Source organism: Triticum aestivum, chromosome 1D (genome assembly GCF_018294505.1).
Source record: "Triticum aestivum cultivar Chinese Spring chromosome 1D, IWGSC CS RefSeq v2.1, whole genome shotgun sequence".
Lineage (NCBI taxonomy): Eukaryota > Viridiplantae > Streptophyta > Magnoliopsida > Poales > Poaceae > Triticum > Triticum aestivum.
This window is the reverse complement of record NC_057796.1, coordinates 272,233,724-272,250,612: the sequence shown is the minus strand read 5'-3', so window position 1 is coordinate 272,250,612 and position 16,889 is coordinate 272,233,724. Positions and strand designations below refer to the sequence as shown.

The 16,889-nt window shown below is 47.6% G+C and overlaps 1 protein-coding gene across 1 annotated transcript; it reads left to right on the top strand.

Moving 5' to 3' along the window:
• The first annotated feature begins 11,136 nt into the window (after positions 1 to 11,136).
• LOC123181429 (homeobox protein BEL1 homolog) lies at positions 11,137 to 16,116 on the top strand. The gene is made up of 5 exons (XM_044593688.1): positions 11,137 to 11,477; positions 11,619 to 12,374; positions 13,175 to 13,560; positions 14,644 to 14,704; positions 15,181 to 16,116. The coding sequence occupies exons 2-5, from the start codon at positions 11,682 to 11,684 to the stop codon at positions 15,808 to 15,810; spliced, it is 1,770 nt and encodes a 589-aa protein (XP_044449623.1). The 5' UTR covers positions 11,137 to 11,477; positions 11,619 to 11,681; the 3' UTR covers positions 15,811 to 16,116.
• The last annotated feature ends 773 nt before the right edge of the window (positions 16,117 to 16,889 follow it).

The following is a 16,889-nucleotide window of genomic DNA, read 5'->3' as shown; positions in this document are numbered from 1 at the left end:
AAAATGCGCAAGATAAGCGTGAGTGCTAGGGATGGCGTTCTTGTAGGGAGACGGGAGCGGATCCATAGTGGTGTATTGATATGGTGAATATGTGGACTCGTGTGCGCCACCTCAAAAGAGTTACTTGCAGTCATAGTTTAGGATAGCCACTGAGTCAAAGCTGGCTTGCTGCAGTCAAACTCCACCACCCCCTTTGTTGATACTGATGCATATGTAGCTAGTTCTGATGTAAGTCTTGCTGGGTACATTTGTACTCACGTTTGCCTATTTTATGTTTTGCAGAGAGACGTCAGTCTCGCTAGTAGTTCCGTGTGGACTTCGACGTTTAGCTTGATACCTCAGCTACGATCTTGTGCCCTCGGCAGGATCTGGTAGATAGTCAGGCTTCTCAGCCTTTTTCATTTGTAGATGTCTGTACTCAGACATGTTAAGCTTCCGCGTGTGCTTTGACTTGTATGCTCTGAATGTTGGGCCATGAGACCCATGTTTGTAATATCTCGCTCCTCGGAGCCTATTGAATAAATACTTTGAGTCGTAGAGTTTTGTTGTGATGCCATGTTGTATTTACACATATCGAGCATATTGTGTGTATGATTGAAATGCCTTGTATGTGTGGGATCCGACAACCTAGTTGTTTATCCTTGGTAACCTCTCTTATGGGGAAATGTAGTCTTGTGCTTCCATGAGCCATAGTAGTCCGCTACAGCCCGGTTCACCGGAGTCCTGCTAGCCCAGCACTACTGCTCCGGAACACTTGACTGGCCGGCATGTGATTCACTTCGTTCCTATGTATGTCCCTTCCGGGAAATGTCATGCGGTGACATCCGGAGTCCTGCCTAGCCTGCTACAGCCCGGTTCACCGGAGTCCTGTTAGCCTAGTGTTACAGCCCGGATTCGCACGCTGCTGACCGACATGCTCGATGTTGACTCATGTATGCCTGTCCCCGTAAGTTAGTGCCACTTTGGGTTCATGACTAGCCATGTCGGCCCGGGTTCTATGTCATATGGATGCTAGCGACACTATCATATACGTGAGCCAAAAGGCGCAAACGGTCCCGGGCCATGGTAAGGCGACACCCGTGGGAATACCGTGCGTGAGGCTGCAAAGTGATATGAGGTGTTACCGGCTAGATCGATGTGACTTGGGATCGGGGTCATGACATGGAGGCAGGAGCCTTAGGCTTGGACTTGGAGGGGGCTGCACTCTTCATGGCATCAGCCATAAGCTTGGACTGCTTGGCTGGAGGTGGATTAGCAGCTGGCTCTTCCTATTCCTCTTCTTCATGCATGTCATCTCTCCTCATGGAGGTAGGTTTGAAGGTCACCTGAACTGACTCCTTCCTCACCCTCTTTTTGCCTACTGCTTTGGCCATTGATTTGCTAGCTGCTGGCCCAGTGCTTGCAACATTACCATACTCTTTTGCAGGCACAACTTTCTTAGGCTTCTTGGAGGTGTCTTCTTCTGCAACAAAGTACTCATCCTCATCATCAGAAGTTTTCTTCTTTTTGGACCTAGTTGCTGCCTTTGGCAATTCTGGAGAGCTCCTCTCTCCCTCATAGAAACTTCCCTAAGGACTAGAGCCTTCACTTAGACCAATATCCTGCTCCTGACCTATTTTGGCTGTCACTGGCATATGACATACTAACACCTGCGAATTAGATGGGGTAGAGTGGAATGGATGAGCATCACAGAAACACAACATTTTGACAAAAAATTTGAGTAAAAACTTTAGTTTTAGGTTTTCACAGAAATGATTTTGGAAACTCTGTGTGAATAATTTCGGTAGCACCGAAGCTGTTATAGAGACTTGGCCACACAGACTCAGTCGGATCGAGGTGTGTTTCAGTCTCTCCGACAAGCTAGGGTTCTACAAAAACCTTAGACTCAGATTCACCGATCTGTACCACTCGGTGACACCGAGATGTATAGTCTGCAATGGCCAGAGGCCAAATCGGTGCCCCAATTCTCTCCATTCGGTCTTCCCGAGATAATTTCTGCGCAAACCTAACCCTATTTTTTCTCAAATCTATTTCTATGAAATTTGGTGGAATAGAAATCTCAATCAGTGGGAATGTTGCGGGCGCAAGTACTGTAGTGCATAGAATCAGAACTTTGAAGCACGAGGCGATCGAATCTCACCCTAACTCCATGGAGATCCTACGGTGGCAACAGTGGCAAAGAATGCCGTTGACGGCGACGGAATCTGGCGGTGAGGGTGCGCTGGAGACGAGAAGACAATCCGAGGACCACGAGTGACGATAGCAACAGGGTGCGGGAGACGTAACAATTGAGAAATTTCAACGTATGGTCTGCGCGATATATATACCCGTGAGCTGTTGGTGAGACCGAGCGAAACAAACCGGTGGCACCGAGATGAGTAACTGCTAGGAGCACAACAAATCGGTGACGCCGAGAATTTCCAATCAGTATCTCCGAGATAGAAAATCAGACCAGTCCAAGTGGTTTCGGTGAGACCAGATGGTTTTGAATATTGGTCTGTCTGAAAATCACTTAGAAGTTTTTGGAGGTCAGCCCTAGTCAGATCGGTGGCTCCGAGTGCTCCTCAGCCGAAGGGTCTGAAAGAGACTTGTTCAAGTTTTTGTGATATAGCAAGAAATAATTTAGACAAGTTGAGATAAATAGCTAGAGAACATACTTATGCATTCTTGTACATCCATTTGGCCAAATAAACCTAATCAATCAAACTACAAATGGATGTCCTCGAATGAGAAATATGCATACCAACATGCTCAGACAATAAGATAGCAAATGAAATATGTGTCAAACATGCACAACCAATTCTAACAACTATCAAGCAATGGGCGATGGCGTAGTCATCTATATATGAGTATGTTGACTTAGGAGCTAAATGAGAACATTTCATCATAGGTCATACTCATCGTTTAAGAACAAGTGGGATTACCACTTTTACATAAAGCATTAATGTGTTCATACCAATAGAGTTGCTTTAGCTCAAGTCTTAGAGCAAAGATCCCCCTAGATGTGATACCCCCCCATAGAGGGATGAACTAACCTTGGGTTTTGTCGATGATGACTTCATGTAGATTGTGTAGATGTGGATGCTCAATGTTGATGTAGTCCATCAAGAGTTGGGAGCAATCCTTGAGTTTTGCACTTTCAATACCTACATGGGCTAGTCCCACAAGGAACATACAAAGATATCCATATACATAGAGTGAAATGCACATATTATGATGTCCATGAATGCATTTAATACCATGTCCCTTTTCTTACCAACAAGAGGGTTTGTGACTCCATGAACTAGTGCAAGGTCTTGAAGTTGGTTGCACAAGTTCTTGCCAAATTAAATATGAGTGAAGTTTGTTGGAGGAGTCACCTTCAAGAAATTTCTAGTTCTTCTTCTTTTGGACCCACATCAATTTGACGGGAATCCTTGGAGTTATAGTTGAACTTGATGAAGTCTTGACAACCCACTTGACCATGGCTTGAGGTGCTTCTTCAAATGAGTCAATCTCTTCTTGAAGCTTGTCCTTGCCTTTTAGCTTGTGGTCTTGTGGTGGAAGATCATCTTGAGCTTGTGATTCCTCAAAAGAAGTGCGGTCATACTTATCTTGTTGAGAAACAAACTTCGTCTTGGGATATTGATCTTCTTCCCATTCAACTACATTTGCATTGAACTTTCGTTGAAAACCAATACCTTGATTCTTGTAGTGTCTTCCTTGCTTGCGTACAATTTCCTCAAATTTCTTACTCCTGGCAAGACTCTTGTAAACACATTTTTCTATAATTACTTTCAATAAAGTATTTTATTGCTCAAGTGTAACTTAGCTAAGAGAATCATTAGTGGAATCAATAGAACTACTAGAAGCAACAATATTGGATTTAGCATTATTATTGTTACTACTAGATGAAGAACTTTTCTTACTCTTGTTACTAGCTTGAGTAGATTTAACTTGTGGCATAAAAGTAGACAAGAGGAGACATTTGGCAATGTAAGAAGAACTCTTCTTTCAAAGATCATCATTGATTGCTTTAAGAAGCTCATGCTCTTGCTCTGAATTTAGCTTGTCGAAGCGTAGCTTCTCATGTGTTCTTAGAAGCTCTCTATGATCTTCTTGAGTTGTTTCATGAGCTAACTTAAGATTGTTTAGTTCTTTATTTAGGCGCTCAATCTCCTTCTTAGCATTGTCATTCATTTCATTTTGACTATCATGAGTACTAGCAAGTTCATTATGGCTGACATCACTAGTTTTATCAACAAGCAAAACATCATCACCTAGCAAATCATCCTCGTCACTATTGAAATCAAGATACTCGGTGTGTGATACCTTGGGGCCTTTAGCCATGAAGCATCTTCCAATTCCTTCATTTGGTGAATCAAATATGCCATGGGAGTTGGATGATACTAGAGCAAGTCCGGCAACACTTTCATCTTGACTATAGTCGGAGTTGGAGTGGTAACTTCTCTCAGAGTGGTTGTCGGAGTCGGAGCCGGAAACCCATTCTAACATGAGCTTGATGTGGAAACCCATTCTAACATGAGCTTGATGTCTTCTTTTAGAGTATCTCTTCATTGACTTGTATTTCCTTCTGATTCCTTGTTTCTTCGAGAAGGTCTTCGTTCATAACGATCATCTCTACTCCTCTCTCTATGAGGTGATTCATCTCTTATACTTTTCCTTCTAGGCGAGTCTTCCCTTTTATTGTGAGGTGTCGTACACTCATTGGAGTAGTGTTCGAGTCTTCCACAATTGTAGCAATTTCGGTCATGACTTGATGAACTTTGCTCATAGTGCCTTGAGTTGGACCTTCTCTCGTTGTTTCTATTCTTGTATAATTTGTTGAAGTTATTCATCATTAGGCTTAATTCCTCATTGGATACTTGCTTGTCACTTGAAGTTGCAGGAGCCTCACTAGAAGCTTTGTATGCACCACTTGACTTGTTGTGAAGCTCCTCCTTATCCTTGAGTGACATATCATGAGCAACAATTCTTCTAATGACTTCCGTGGGCTTGAGATCTTTGTAATTGGGCATCATTTGTATCAATTTGCACACGGTATCATATTTTCCATCCAAGGCTCTAAGGATCTTCTTGATGATGAACTTGTCAGTCATTTCTTCACTTCATAAGCCGGAAATCTCATATATGATGAGAGCAAGCCTAGAGTACATTTCGGCGACTCCTTCACCATCCTTCATCTTGAACTTGTCAAGTCGATTTTGGAGCACATCCAACTTGGATTCCTTGACGGACTCGGTAACTTCGTGCATATCAACCAAAATATCCCAAATTTCCTTTGCATTCTCGAGGCGGCTAATCTTGTTGAACTCCTTGGGGCACAAACCATTGAAGAGAATGTCACAAGCTTGAGCATTGTATTGCAACATATTCAATTCTTCCGTGGTTGCTTCATGATCCGGTTCTTTACCATCCTCAAAGAATTCACCTTGCAAGCCAACACGAACTACAGCCCAAGCAGTGGGGTTTTGACCAAGAACATGCATTTTCATCTTATGTTTCCAACTAGCAAAGTTTGTACAATCAAAATATGGACCTCTATAGTGGTAGTTTCCTTCACTAGACGCCATACTCTCCTAGGTTGTGAAACCAATGCAATGGATACAAAAGCTCTGATACCACTTGTAGGATCGAAAGTGTGTCTACAGGGGGGTGATTATACTACTTGACCAAATAAAAATCTAACATTTTCCCAATTTTAGTTGTGGGCGGATTTTAGCAAATCTAGAAAGTCAAGCATCACCCTACACATGTAATTCTAAGAGTATAGAAGCGGAAAGTTAAACATTGCACATGTAAGTAAAGGAGGGGTTTGGGGATTTCAAACACAATGAAGACACGATGATTTTTGGTGTGGTTCCCGTAGGTGGTGCTATCGTACGTCCACGTTGATGGAGACTTCAACCCACGGAGGGTAACGGTTGCGCGAGTCCATGCAGGGCTCTGATTGCTTGTATCTGCGTTGGTATTTCCCCGAAGAGGAGAGGATGATGCAGCACAGCAATGGTAAGTATTTCCCTCAGTTATGAAACCAAGGTTATCAATCCAGTAGGAGAACCAAGCAACACTATGTAAACAGTACCTGCACACAAATAACAAATACTTTCAACCCAGCGCGTAAGAGGGGTTGTCAATCCCTCCTCGGTATTGAGATAGATTAAATTGTATGAGATTGGATAAATAGATCTAGAAAAATGCAAAATAAAATAAATAAAGAAAAAGTGTAGCAAGGTATTTTTGGGTTGATCTGAAAATAATATGATAGGAAATAGACCCCGGGGCCATAAATTTCACTAGTGGGTTCTCTCGAGAAAATAGCATACGGAGGGTAAACAAATTACTGTTGGGAAATTGATAGAAGAGCAAATAATTATGACGATATCCAAGGCAATGATCATGTATATAGGCATCACGTCCAAGATTAGTAGACCAACTCTTGCCTGCATCTACTACTATTACTCCACACATCGACCGCTATCCAGCATACATCTAGTGTATTAAGTTCATGGAGAAATGGAGTAATGCAATAAGAACGATGACATGATGTAGACATGATCTATTCATGTAGGAATAGACCCCATCTTTTTATCCTTAATAGCAATGATATATGTGTGTCACTTCTCCTTCTGTCAGTGAGATTGAGCACCGCAAGATCAAACCCATCACAAAGCACCTCTTCCCATTGCAAGAAAAATCAATCTAGTTGGCCAAACCAAACCAAAGTTCCGGAGAAGAAATACGAGGCTATAAAGATCATGCATATAAGAGTTCAAAGAAGACTCAAATAATATTCATAGATAGATCTGATCATAAGCTCACAATTCATAGGATCCCAACAAACACACCGGAAAAAGTCATTACATCAAATAGATCTCCAAGAACATCGAGGAGAACATTGTATTGAGAATCAAAAATAGAGAAGAAGCCATCTAGCTACTGCCTACGGACCCGTAGGTCTGTGGTAAACTACTCACGCATCATCGGAGGAGCACCAATGAGGATGATGAACCCCTCCGTGATCGTTTCCCCCTCCGGCAAGGTGCCGAAAAAGGGCTCTAGATTGGATCTCGTGGTTCTGGAACTTGCGGCGGATGGAATTGTTTTTCGTCGACTCCCCTAGGTTTTCTGGAATATTTGGGTATTTATAGAGCTTAGAGGCGGTGGAGACGACACCTGTGGCCCCACTACCCACCAGGGCGCGCCGGGGGCCTCTGGCGCGCCCTGGTGCCTTGTGGGCCCCACAAGCCTCCCCTCCTGCACTTGCTTGGCTCCCATTTTGTCTTTTGGGAAAAAATTCTCCAAAAAGTTTCGCTGCGTTTGGACTCCATTTGATATGGATATTCTGCGAAGTAAAAAACAAGCAAAAAACAGCAACTGGCACTGGGCACTATGTCAATAGGTTAGTCCCAAAAAATGGTATAAAGTTGCTATAAAATGAATATAAAAAATCCAAGAATGATAATATAACAACATGGAACAATAAAAAAGTATAGATACGTTGGAGATGTATCAGGCTCCACCCACGAAGGGTCCACGAAGAAGCAACATTGTCTATTCTACCATGGCTTCCGTCCACGAAGGACTAGCCTCACCAGGGTAGATCTTCACGAAGTAGGCGATCTCCTTGCCCTTACAAACTCCTTGTTTCAACTCCACATGATCTTGGAGGCTCCCAAGTGACACCTAACCAATCTAGGAGACACCACTCTCCAAAAGGTAATAGATGCTGTGTTGGTGATGAACTCCTTGCTCTTGTGCTTCAAATGATAGTCTCCTGAACACTTAATCTCTCTCTCTCTCTCACAGATTTGGCTTGGGTAGGAGAAGGATTGAAGTGGAAAGCAACTTGAAGAGGCTAGAAATCAAGGTTCAAATGGTAGGAATGGATATCTCTTGATCTCAACACATGAGTAGATGGTTCTCTCTCAGAAAATGAATGGTGGATGTTGTGTTTCATTCCGATGGCTCTCTTAGAGAGTAAGTGATGGTGGTGGGGGGGGTATAAATAGGCAACACCAAAAATCCAACCTTCACAAGTGTTTGACCCAACTCGGTGGCACCGATATGAAAATCTCGGTGAGACCGACTAGTGCAAAAGACTTGACCGTTAGCCTTTCCGGTGAGACCGATTATACCATCTCGGGAGGAAGTGCAATGGCTAGGGCAGAGCCGCGTCTCGGTAATTTTGATCGTTTTGTCTCAATGATTCCGAAATGAAACGACTTCATTACAGAAACTTGGCAAGGCCGTCTCGGTGGGAACGAGAACCAATTCGGTCAGACCCGATTTGTTAGGGTTTTGGCTGTGGAAATAGAAGGGTCATCTCGGTGGGTCCGGAGTGGATTGTATCGGTGGGACCGAAATGATGAATTAGGGTTGGGACAGATGTGATTTTGGAAAAGTAATGGAGGGTTTTTGGAGCAATACCACTAAGAACTTTGAGCAACAACCTCATCAACAATACCTCATCCCCATTTAATAATATTGGCTTTCCTAAGGGACTCAGTGTGATCTTGGATCACTAAACTAAAAATGTAGAGTCTTGGGGTAGCCAATTCTTGTCCTTCACATTTTGAGGGGTGCACATCCATTAGTCCATGCCATGCCAATCATTGATCTTTTCTGGAATCTATCATCAATGTTCATTAGACCAATGAAATATATGTTGTTATTAATTACCAAAACCACCCGGGGATCAGTTGCACGTTCAAGAATGAGCAAGCAAAGACTTCACGAAACTAAACAATAAGTAAAGGGGTGAAGTGATAGAACCTGCTCGGAGAAGACACATGATTTGTTTGACCAGTTTTAGCTGTTGTGACAGTTGTACATCTGGTTAGGGAGGCTGAGATTGAACTCAGAAGACCTAGTCTTTACCTTATTTCCCTTAAGCTAAGGTCACTCTAGACCTCGCCCAATCACTCATGCAAGTCTTCAAGGTAGACTTCCAAACCTTCATACACTTTGTTCACCAGCAATCCACAATGACTCTTGGATGCTCAGAACGCGACACCTAACCGGCTGGAAGATCACAGTTTTCAAGTGTAACAAGTCTCCAGTTCATGCAGAACAAAATGGCTTCAGTGATGGTCAATCACTTTGGGCTCTAGGTATTTGGGGTTTTCCTCGCAGGAATTCCTCTCTCTCAAAGGCTTCGGAGGTGGGTTGCTCTCAAACGACAAAAGCCGTGCAATAACTCGAAGCAGCCACCAACTTATGGTGGAGGGGGGTGTCTATTTATAGCTAGGTGGCAACCCGACATGATATGAACGAATTGACCCTGGGTCAATGGCCAACCAACACGAACGGTCAAATTTCAAACACACGCGGCAGCTTGACTTGGGCTATAAGCAAAGCTGACTCAACCAACTCTGAAAGAGGTTTTCTCTCATTATCTTCACTAGAAGACATATGATTTTAGGTTGAGTATCATGTCAATTTCTGACTTTGTTTACCTCGACCTCACTTAACAGTACGGTGGTTTCTATGACTCAAGAAAGAAGAAAATGAAACTACCAAAAGACTATGTCTTCGCGCTCCATTGTCTTTAAGCAAAAGTCTTTGCGTACACCATTATCTTCAATGTCTTCATATACATTTTTAGAGGTCATCTTTGATGGGTAAATCGAATCTCCATGGACTTTTATCTGTGTTCTCCTGTATATCTCACAAACACATTAGTCTATTAACCAAGTTTGTCGTCAATACTCCAAAACCAACAAGGGGTGACACTAGATGCACTTACACACCACGCCAACAAGGTGTTCGACGTTTCGCCCGCAAGGTAGAAAATGGATAGCGGCGATGAGTACTTTTTCAACAACTTCATTTGCGATTCAGACGATTCGTTGTTCGACAATGAGGACATTTTGGTTGAATTATGCGAGTAGGGCATGAGAGGCGGTAGGACATTGTGGTTACACAGTTCACCGAATCTCGTCATCAAATGCGTGATTGGGCAACTCACATTCAACTACAAGATGATTTGGTTGAGCATATGTGGGCTTAACTTGGCAACAAGTAGATGTATCGGCTCTTTTCTTTCAAGTGTATCATTCAGTTTGTAAACTGTGAGATTTTATTTGGTTGTAGAACTATGGTATTTGTATTTGGTCGAGTTATGCAAACTTTGGGCAATGTTTATGATATGTATGCAAAAAAGATTAAAAAAATATGGCCACAAACCGGCTGCGCGGACAAAAATATGTCGGCGTGTTGGGCGCACTGACCACTCAAACACGAACAGGACGAAGGCCGCCTAAAACACGAATTGGGGCAGACTCTGTCCAGAACGGCGTCCTAAACGGATAAAAAACAGACAAAATTCACATCGGTTTGCGTCGGCGCGTAGGAGTTGCCCTTAGGGCGGAGCATCCGACACCCAGCATTTTTTTTGCGAGTGCCCTACACCCAGCTGTATCAATCCCTCGCATGTAAATACGCCCTAAAATGCAACACGCATAGCACCGGAATGCGGTAAAACCACTCCCTGTCAGCAATACATAGATAAAGGGTCGTTCTTCTTTTTCTTTTTTGGGTGTAAATAAAGGATTTTTCAACCAATCGTATGGATGAATCTTGGTTTATCGACCACTCCGTAGCAAAGACGACGTACCCTCCCTCTAGTCCAACTCATGTTTTCACACGCTCTCTTGCTCTCGCGCCCGCCTCCGTACGTCGGCACACGAGAAAACAACGGAGGGAAGGGTAGTAAAATACATAGCCCAGGAGATCGATCTCCCTCTCACACACACAAAATCCACCAGACTAGCAAGCAAACAACCCGGGAGATGCGCGACGGCGACGTCCGTGGTGGGTCCCCGCGCGCGGCTCCGTCCTGCCCAATAGGCCAGTTTTCCCAGTGGCGATTAGTTGGTCCGTCGACGACTGGCCGTACGTGGACCACTGCTGCCCCCGGACCAGACGTCGTCGGCGCCAGCGGCCAGCGTGCAGCGCCCCCTTCTCCCCCGGAGGTTTGCAGCTAGATCAGCCCAAGTTGCAGCAGCGAGAGGCGAGCCAGCGAGCGACCGGGAGCTCGACGCCGCAACCACCGCGTTTTTCATTTCTGGGAGCCGTGTGCCCTGCCCAACCAAACGAACGCCCAGCGCCGGCCTCCGTCACACTTTTGCCCCTCTCCTAGCCCAAAGAAATGACCGTGCGTTCGACTCGACTCAGCTCGTAGGGTGCCAGTGCCACCGTCCTCCCTGTGTATGTACTTGTAGTGGAGCTATAGCAATCTAGCGTGGCTATACTCCTGGCGCTGGTAGTGGTAGGTAGGGACTGGTATTGGTATGGGCGGGCGGTACGATCAAGTGCAGTGTACGAGCGAGCTTGCCTCCTCTTTCCTCGGTCGATCTCCTGCTGCTGCAAACATCCCATCCAATCCATCCACCAATCTCATTCCCATCGCACGTCTCCTCCCCTCCCCTCCCCTCCCCAGAAAGATATGGCCCTCAGCTCCTCTTTGCGCAAAGGTGCGTCTCCATCCCTTTGGCCTCGCTTTATTTCCCTTCCCCTCCCTCTCGGTGCTCGCCCGCCCTTGTCTTGCTTTACTGCTCCACTTTTCGTTTTCTGAGCTAGCTTTCTTTCCCGTGCCGTCGCCCGTCCGTCCATAGATTGATTAACGGAGCGCCTGGCCCGGCCGGCCGCGCGCGCGGGAGCGGAGCTCCAGTATAAAGATGGCGCACGATCCCAGCCTAGTAGGGTACGCGGACTACTTCGCGGCGACCGGGAGCAACGGGGGCGGCGTCACGCTCGTGCCGGAGGTGGACGCCCGCGCGGAGCATCAGATGTATGGCGGCGGCGGATTGCACCATCATCACCACTCCGGGGCGGACATGTTCGGGGCCAGGGCCTTCGGCATGGCGCCGGCCGGCGAGGCGACGTCCGCGCAGAGCAAGGCCGCGCTCGACGTCGACGTCGACGGCTCGTCTACCATCAGCTTCTTCCGCGGCGAGCAGCATCACCACCACCAGCAGCAGCTGCAGATGGGCCAGGCTCCCTTGTCGCTGTCGCTCCACGGGCCGCCGGACGCCGGGTCTTCGTCGTTCATGCTGCACCACCACCTCGGCGGCGGCGAGCCCCGGCTGCAGCAGCACCAGCAGACGGCGCCGGGGGCATGGCAGGTGCAAGGCGCCGGCAGCGGCTGGCAGCTGCGCGGGTCCAGGTTCCTGCTGCCGACGCAGCAGCTCCTGCAGGAGTTCTGCAGCATCCCCGCGGACACCGACAGCAAGGCGCCCAAGAAGCCGGCGCAAGAAGAGCACGGCTCGTCGTCCTCCGCCTCCTGGCCGCCGTCGTCGACGCAGATCCAGAGCATGGACGCCGCCGAGCTGCAGAAGCTCAAGGCCAAGCTGTACACCATGATCGAAGAGGTTTGCATAGCCAATTTACACGCTGATTAACCACCACGTCCTACACCGCTCACGTCGGATCCCTCCACCGATCATCGATCACGGGTCAAGCCCTGCGTTCGTCAGGAACTGCACCAGCTTCTTGGAAATCTAAAAGGCTGCAGGCGAGTGGAGTGGCACTCGCAGTTCCATTATGGCTTGCCCAAGGAGGGTTCCTGGGAGCAGCACAGTGGGGGCGATTCCCTCCTGGGCCTCACCGTCCGCTTTTGGAAACCTCTATTCCTTCGCCTCGCTCGCTGCAGGTCTAGCTACTAGGTGTCTGCACTGGGCATGCGACCCCTATGCCCACTCCCCCTATCTTTCTCTCTCTCTCCATGAGACCATGACTCTATCCCTCTGCATGCATGGACTCCCAGTCTCACAGACCATTGCACCATGGCGACGCAAGAAATCTCTGCACTTGTGCAGGCCATCCCCTACCTTCGGCCGTTTCATCCGTCATGGGCGGGCTTATGGCCATCTATCCACTCACACATTTACTGCCTCCGTTGCGTTTCTTATGTTACTGCACACTTCGACCTACAGTCCAATTCATAGGTAGGTGCTGTGCGGCCTGGTGCCGTCAGAGTCCTAGCTAGCTTAGGTGTCTGTAGCCTCGTACGTACTAGGCACGCACAGCTAGAGCTAGTCAAGATCAAGAGTCAAATACTGTTGCACTAGAGAAGCTAGCTACAGCGATCAGAATTTCCTCGCAACTATTTCTTCGCCGTGACTTGTGAGCTTAATGAAGCACGCCCTGTGTCTGACTCGATGGCATGCAGGTGGACCGGAGGTACAGGAGGTACCGGGAGCAGATGCGGGCGGTGGCGGCGTCCTTCGAGGCGGTGGCGGGGCAGCGCGCGGCGGCGGTGTACACGAGGATGGCGTCGCGGACCATCTCCAAGCACTTCCGGAGCGTGAGGGACGGGGTGGCCGCGCAGGTCCGGGCGGTGCGCGGGGCGCTGGGGGAGAAGGACGCCGGGGCCGCCGTGCCCGGGATGACCAGGGGGGAGACGCCCCGGCTGCGGGCGCTGGACCAGTGCCTCAGGCAGCACAAGGCGTACCAGTCCGGCATGCTCGAGAGCCACCCGTGGCGGCCGCAGCGCGGCCTGCCGGAGCGCGCCGTCTCCGTCCTCCGGGCCTGGCTCTTCGAGCACTTCCTGCACCCGTAAGAGACGATCCTTCTTACATAAACCATCCCATTTCGTGGCATGTTAAGAAGATTAACTGTCTTTCCCTCCCATGCATCTCGTGGCATGTTAAAAAGATTAAATGTCTTCCTACAGCACCGTACTATATATAAGAAGATTAACGTGCATTGTCAGAAAGATTTCAATTCGAATTGAACAGGTGAATTTAGTTGATCGCTTAGAAAGAAGTTATATAGGAATAATTAACAGCTAGCACATCCAAAGAAGTACTAGTATTGATTAGTTTGCACGAAATGAACTAGATTCATGTTTTGTTTTGAAAATGAAACTAGAATTAATTAATGAAGGACAAGTACCATAGACATAACGTAAGTAGCTACGTCATCTGCTTGCAGAAGATGCTAACGAACTAAATCTACATGTTTGCACATCAACTGATGCTCAAGAGTGTGATCCTCATTCTAAAATCGTCTGGCCTTGTGTTTTATTCTGTGGCATTGCTCTCCCCGTGCCATATTTGTCTTGCATTACATGTGTGACTAACAAACAATAGCTGTTTTGGCTTGATTTAACTTTAAAATTATTTCCCTTAATTTTGTGAAGCTGCATAAGTTTTTGATCTGATGCAACTTAGGTTCCTTCGTATGTCCCCATCTATGTGCCATCTTGCTTATGTTCACTCTCCTAATTTTATAATTTGCTGTCCTAATTATTCACCTAAACACATAACTTCCAACTACATTTAGGTATATTCAAACGCGGACAGATGCTCTTTTTCCTCTAGCAGTGTTATTAGAATGTCCACATCAAATACCACACTTGTCTTGTAGGAATATTCCATATATGCATTTACACATATGAACAAAACATACACAACACTACCCTCATAAAAGAAATACACAACAGTATGCCTTAGATATGCCCTTGTACTAAACAATCCCTACATCTCCATCTATAAAGTTATTTAAAACATCTACATACAAGTTAGGTTTGCCGTTGTAGACTTGTAACCTCTCACTAGATGTAGACTTGGAAGCACGCAGGTTACCTTAAATTGGCATGTTCTAACGCTCAAATTTTTTTGGCATGTTCTGATCCAGGTACCCAAGCGATGTGGATAAGCACATCCTGGCGCGGCAGACGGGCCTATCGCGGAGCCAAGTATGTACTCACTCACTCCTCCACAAAATCAGCTTATCATCACATGATCGGTCGATGGATCAGCTGCAAAAGAAAAAAAAATTGTTTTTTTAGCACTTGCAAAAAGAAAAATGTTAACGAGTTCCTATCCAATTATTACCTACACACACTGCTGGATACTGATCGATCATCACATCGTAATCATTGCGTTGTTTGTGTCGATTGGCCACGCATATATATATACACATAATGCTGGCCGGTTTCGTGCCACTAGTTTAAATTGATTGTTTCCACGTACACGCATCCATCGTTGCGAGCTGTGCAATTTGCACTCGACATGACACGTCAACGTACTCGGTCGGGTGACACGTCGGAGTCGTACGCACGTTCGTTCGTGTCTTCACGTGCTCGTGAACGTTCAGCGGAAGAATCTAATTGTGTGTGTGGTGTGCGATACTTGTATCGTAGGAAAATATTAAATTGTGCAACGCATGCAGGTCTCGAACTGGTTCATCAACGCGAGGGTGCGGCTGTGGAAGCCGATGGTGGAGGAGATGTACGCGGAGGAGATGAAGGACAAGGAGGAGGGCAGCGGCGGCGACGGTGGCGGCCAGTCGGCGCAGCAGGCCGGCGACCTGGCGAACCCTAACCCGGTGGCGGGGAGCTACGCCTCCGAGGGGCGCGGCGAGCAGAAGCCCACACGGGCGCAGCTGCACCAGCTGCACGACGCCGGCTCGCTGGCCTCCGTCGTGAGCATCGGCCAGAGCACCGACCCGCAGGGCCTCAACTTCGGCATGATGGACCAGCTCGACTTCGAAGCCTACGAGGCGGCCACGGCCGGGTTTGGCAACGGCGTGTCGCTCACGCTGGGACTTCAGCACCAGCAGCAGCAGCACCAGCACCAGCACCACGGTGGCGTGAACGTCGCCGCGTTCGCCGCCGCATCCCCGTCTTCGTCGTCCGCGGCGCATGGCGGCGCCGCCGAGTTCCTGTTCATGGCTGGCGAGGGCGTGCACCCGTCTGCTAACGGACAGTTCGGGGCGGGCATGGGATCAGGCGCCGACGTCGCGTCGCAGTACCACCGGGGGTTGGGCGGGTTCCACCTCCTGCGCGATCTCGCCGGGTGACCTGTACGTCGGTCAGTCTGGACGGCATCACGCGACAGTACCACAATGATCACGTACGTACGTCCAGGGATCATGCATGTCATGCACCGGAGGTCCATCGGGGACGGACGCGACGACGTCTGATATGGTGATGGGGATCGAATTGAGGATTTGGGGAATGTGTAAACGGCGGCCGGGCTGGGGCTAGCATGCATGGTTGGTAGCTCGCGTACGTACGTCTTGCTTAGCCGGTGTACGCAGGCGGCTTTGGATTTTTGTAGCGCGTAGATACCTCTATTTAAATTCTTGGCGGGATGTCGCCGTCTATGTATGCTGTGTTCCACTCCACGGCGGCCGCGCGCACGTCGCTGTTGCCGCGGAGGCGCGGGCGTCGATCGCCGGCGGGCTCGGCCGTGTGATCGAGCAGTCCAACGGCCAGAGGTGCTCTTACTGGTGACAGGTCCGGAACTCAGCAGGATCGGGTACATGGTACGTATCAGACTACGTACCAATGGCAATGCACCGCTAGTTAGCTACGTCTGCCTACCGTTGTTCCTAACGTAAGCGTTCGAATATTTCGTTTGTTGGGATGTCATTTTCGTATCTTGGTCTTGGCGTCGGGTTTCCATCGGGAGATGAAAGCAAGTGCTAGCTACTTGCAACGGCGAGCGGGCTCTTCGCACCTGAGGCAAGAGGGATTCCCTTTCTTAAGGGGAAGAGAACTAGCCAACATATTTGATCTTGTCTCCTCGTGAAAAAATAAACCAAAGATGTGAACGTTATTCATGAAAAATCAAACGTGTCCAAATCAAAGATGGATTTTATAATGATCTTGCGTCATCGGAGGGCCCATCGAATGGGCCTTGGCCCGCCCAGCTTATGAAATTTTGTATACCATACATCTACTCTTGGGCCTTGAAACAACAACCCACAACCTATTTGCTTCCGTTTCGCCCTTCATGCTTTGTAGGATCTTGTCTCAAAAATTTTTTTGTCTCTGTTGGATCTCGTGAGATTGATCGGTGTTGGTCTACGGTGGATATATTTGGATCTAGTATTCATTCTTCGGAGGGCGTCTGATGGTGTGTCTTCGTCGGATC

Coding starts and splice junctions, on each gene's coding strand:
- LOC123181429 (XM_044593688.1), top strand. CDS start 11,682: ATGGCGCACGATCCCAGCCTAGTAGGGTACGCGGACTACTTCGCGGCG. Junction 13,561..14,643: donor TTCGAGCACTTCCTGCACCC/GTAAGAGACGAT, acceptor GTTCTGATCCAG/GTACCCAAGCGATGTGGATA. Junction 14,705..15,180: donor CGGGCCTATCGCGGAGCCAA/GTATGTACTCAC, acceptor CAACGCATGCAG/GTCTCGAACTGGTTCATCAA.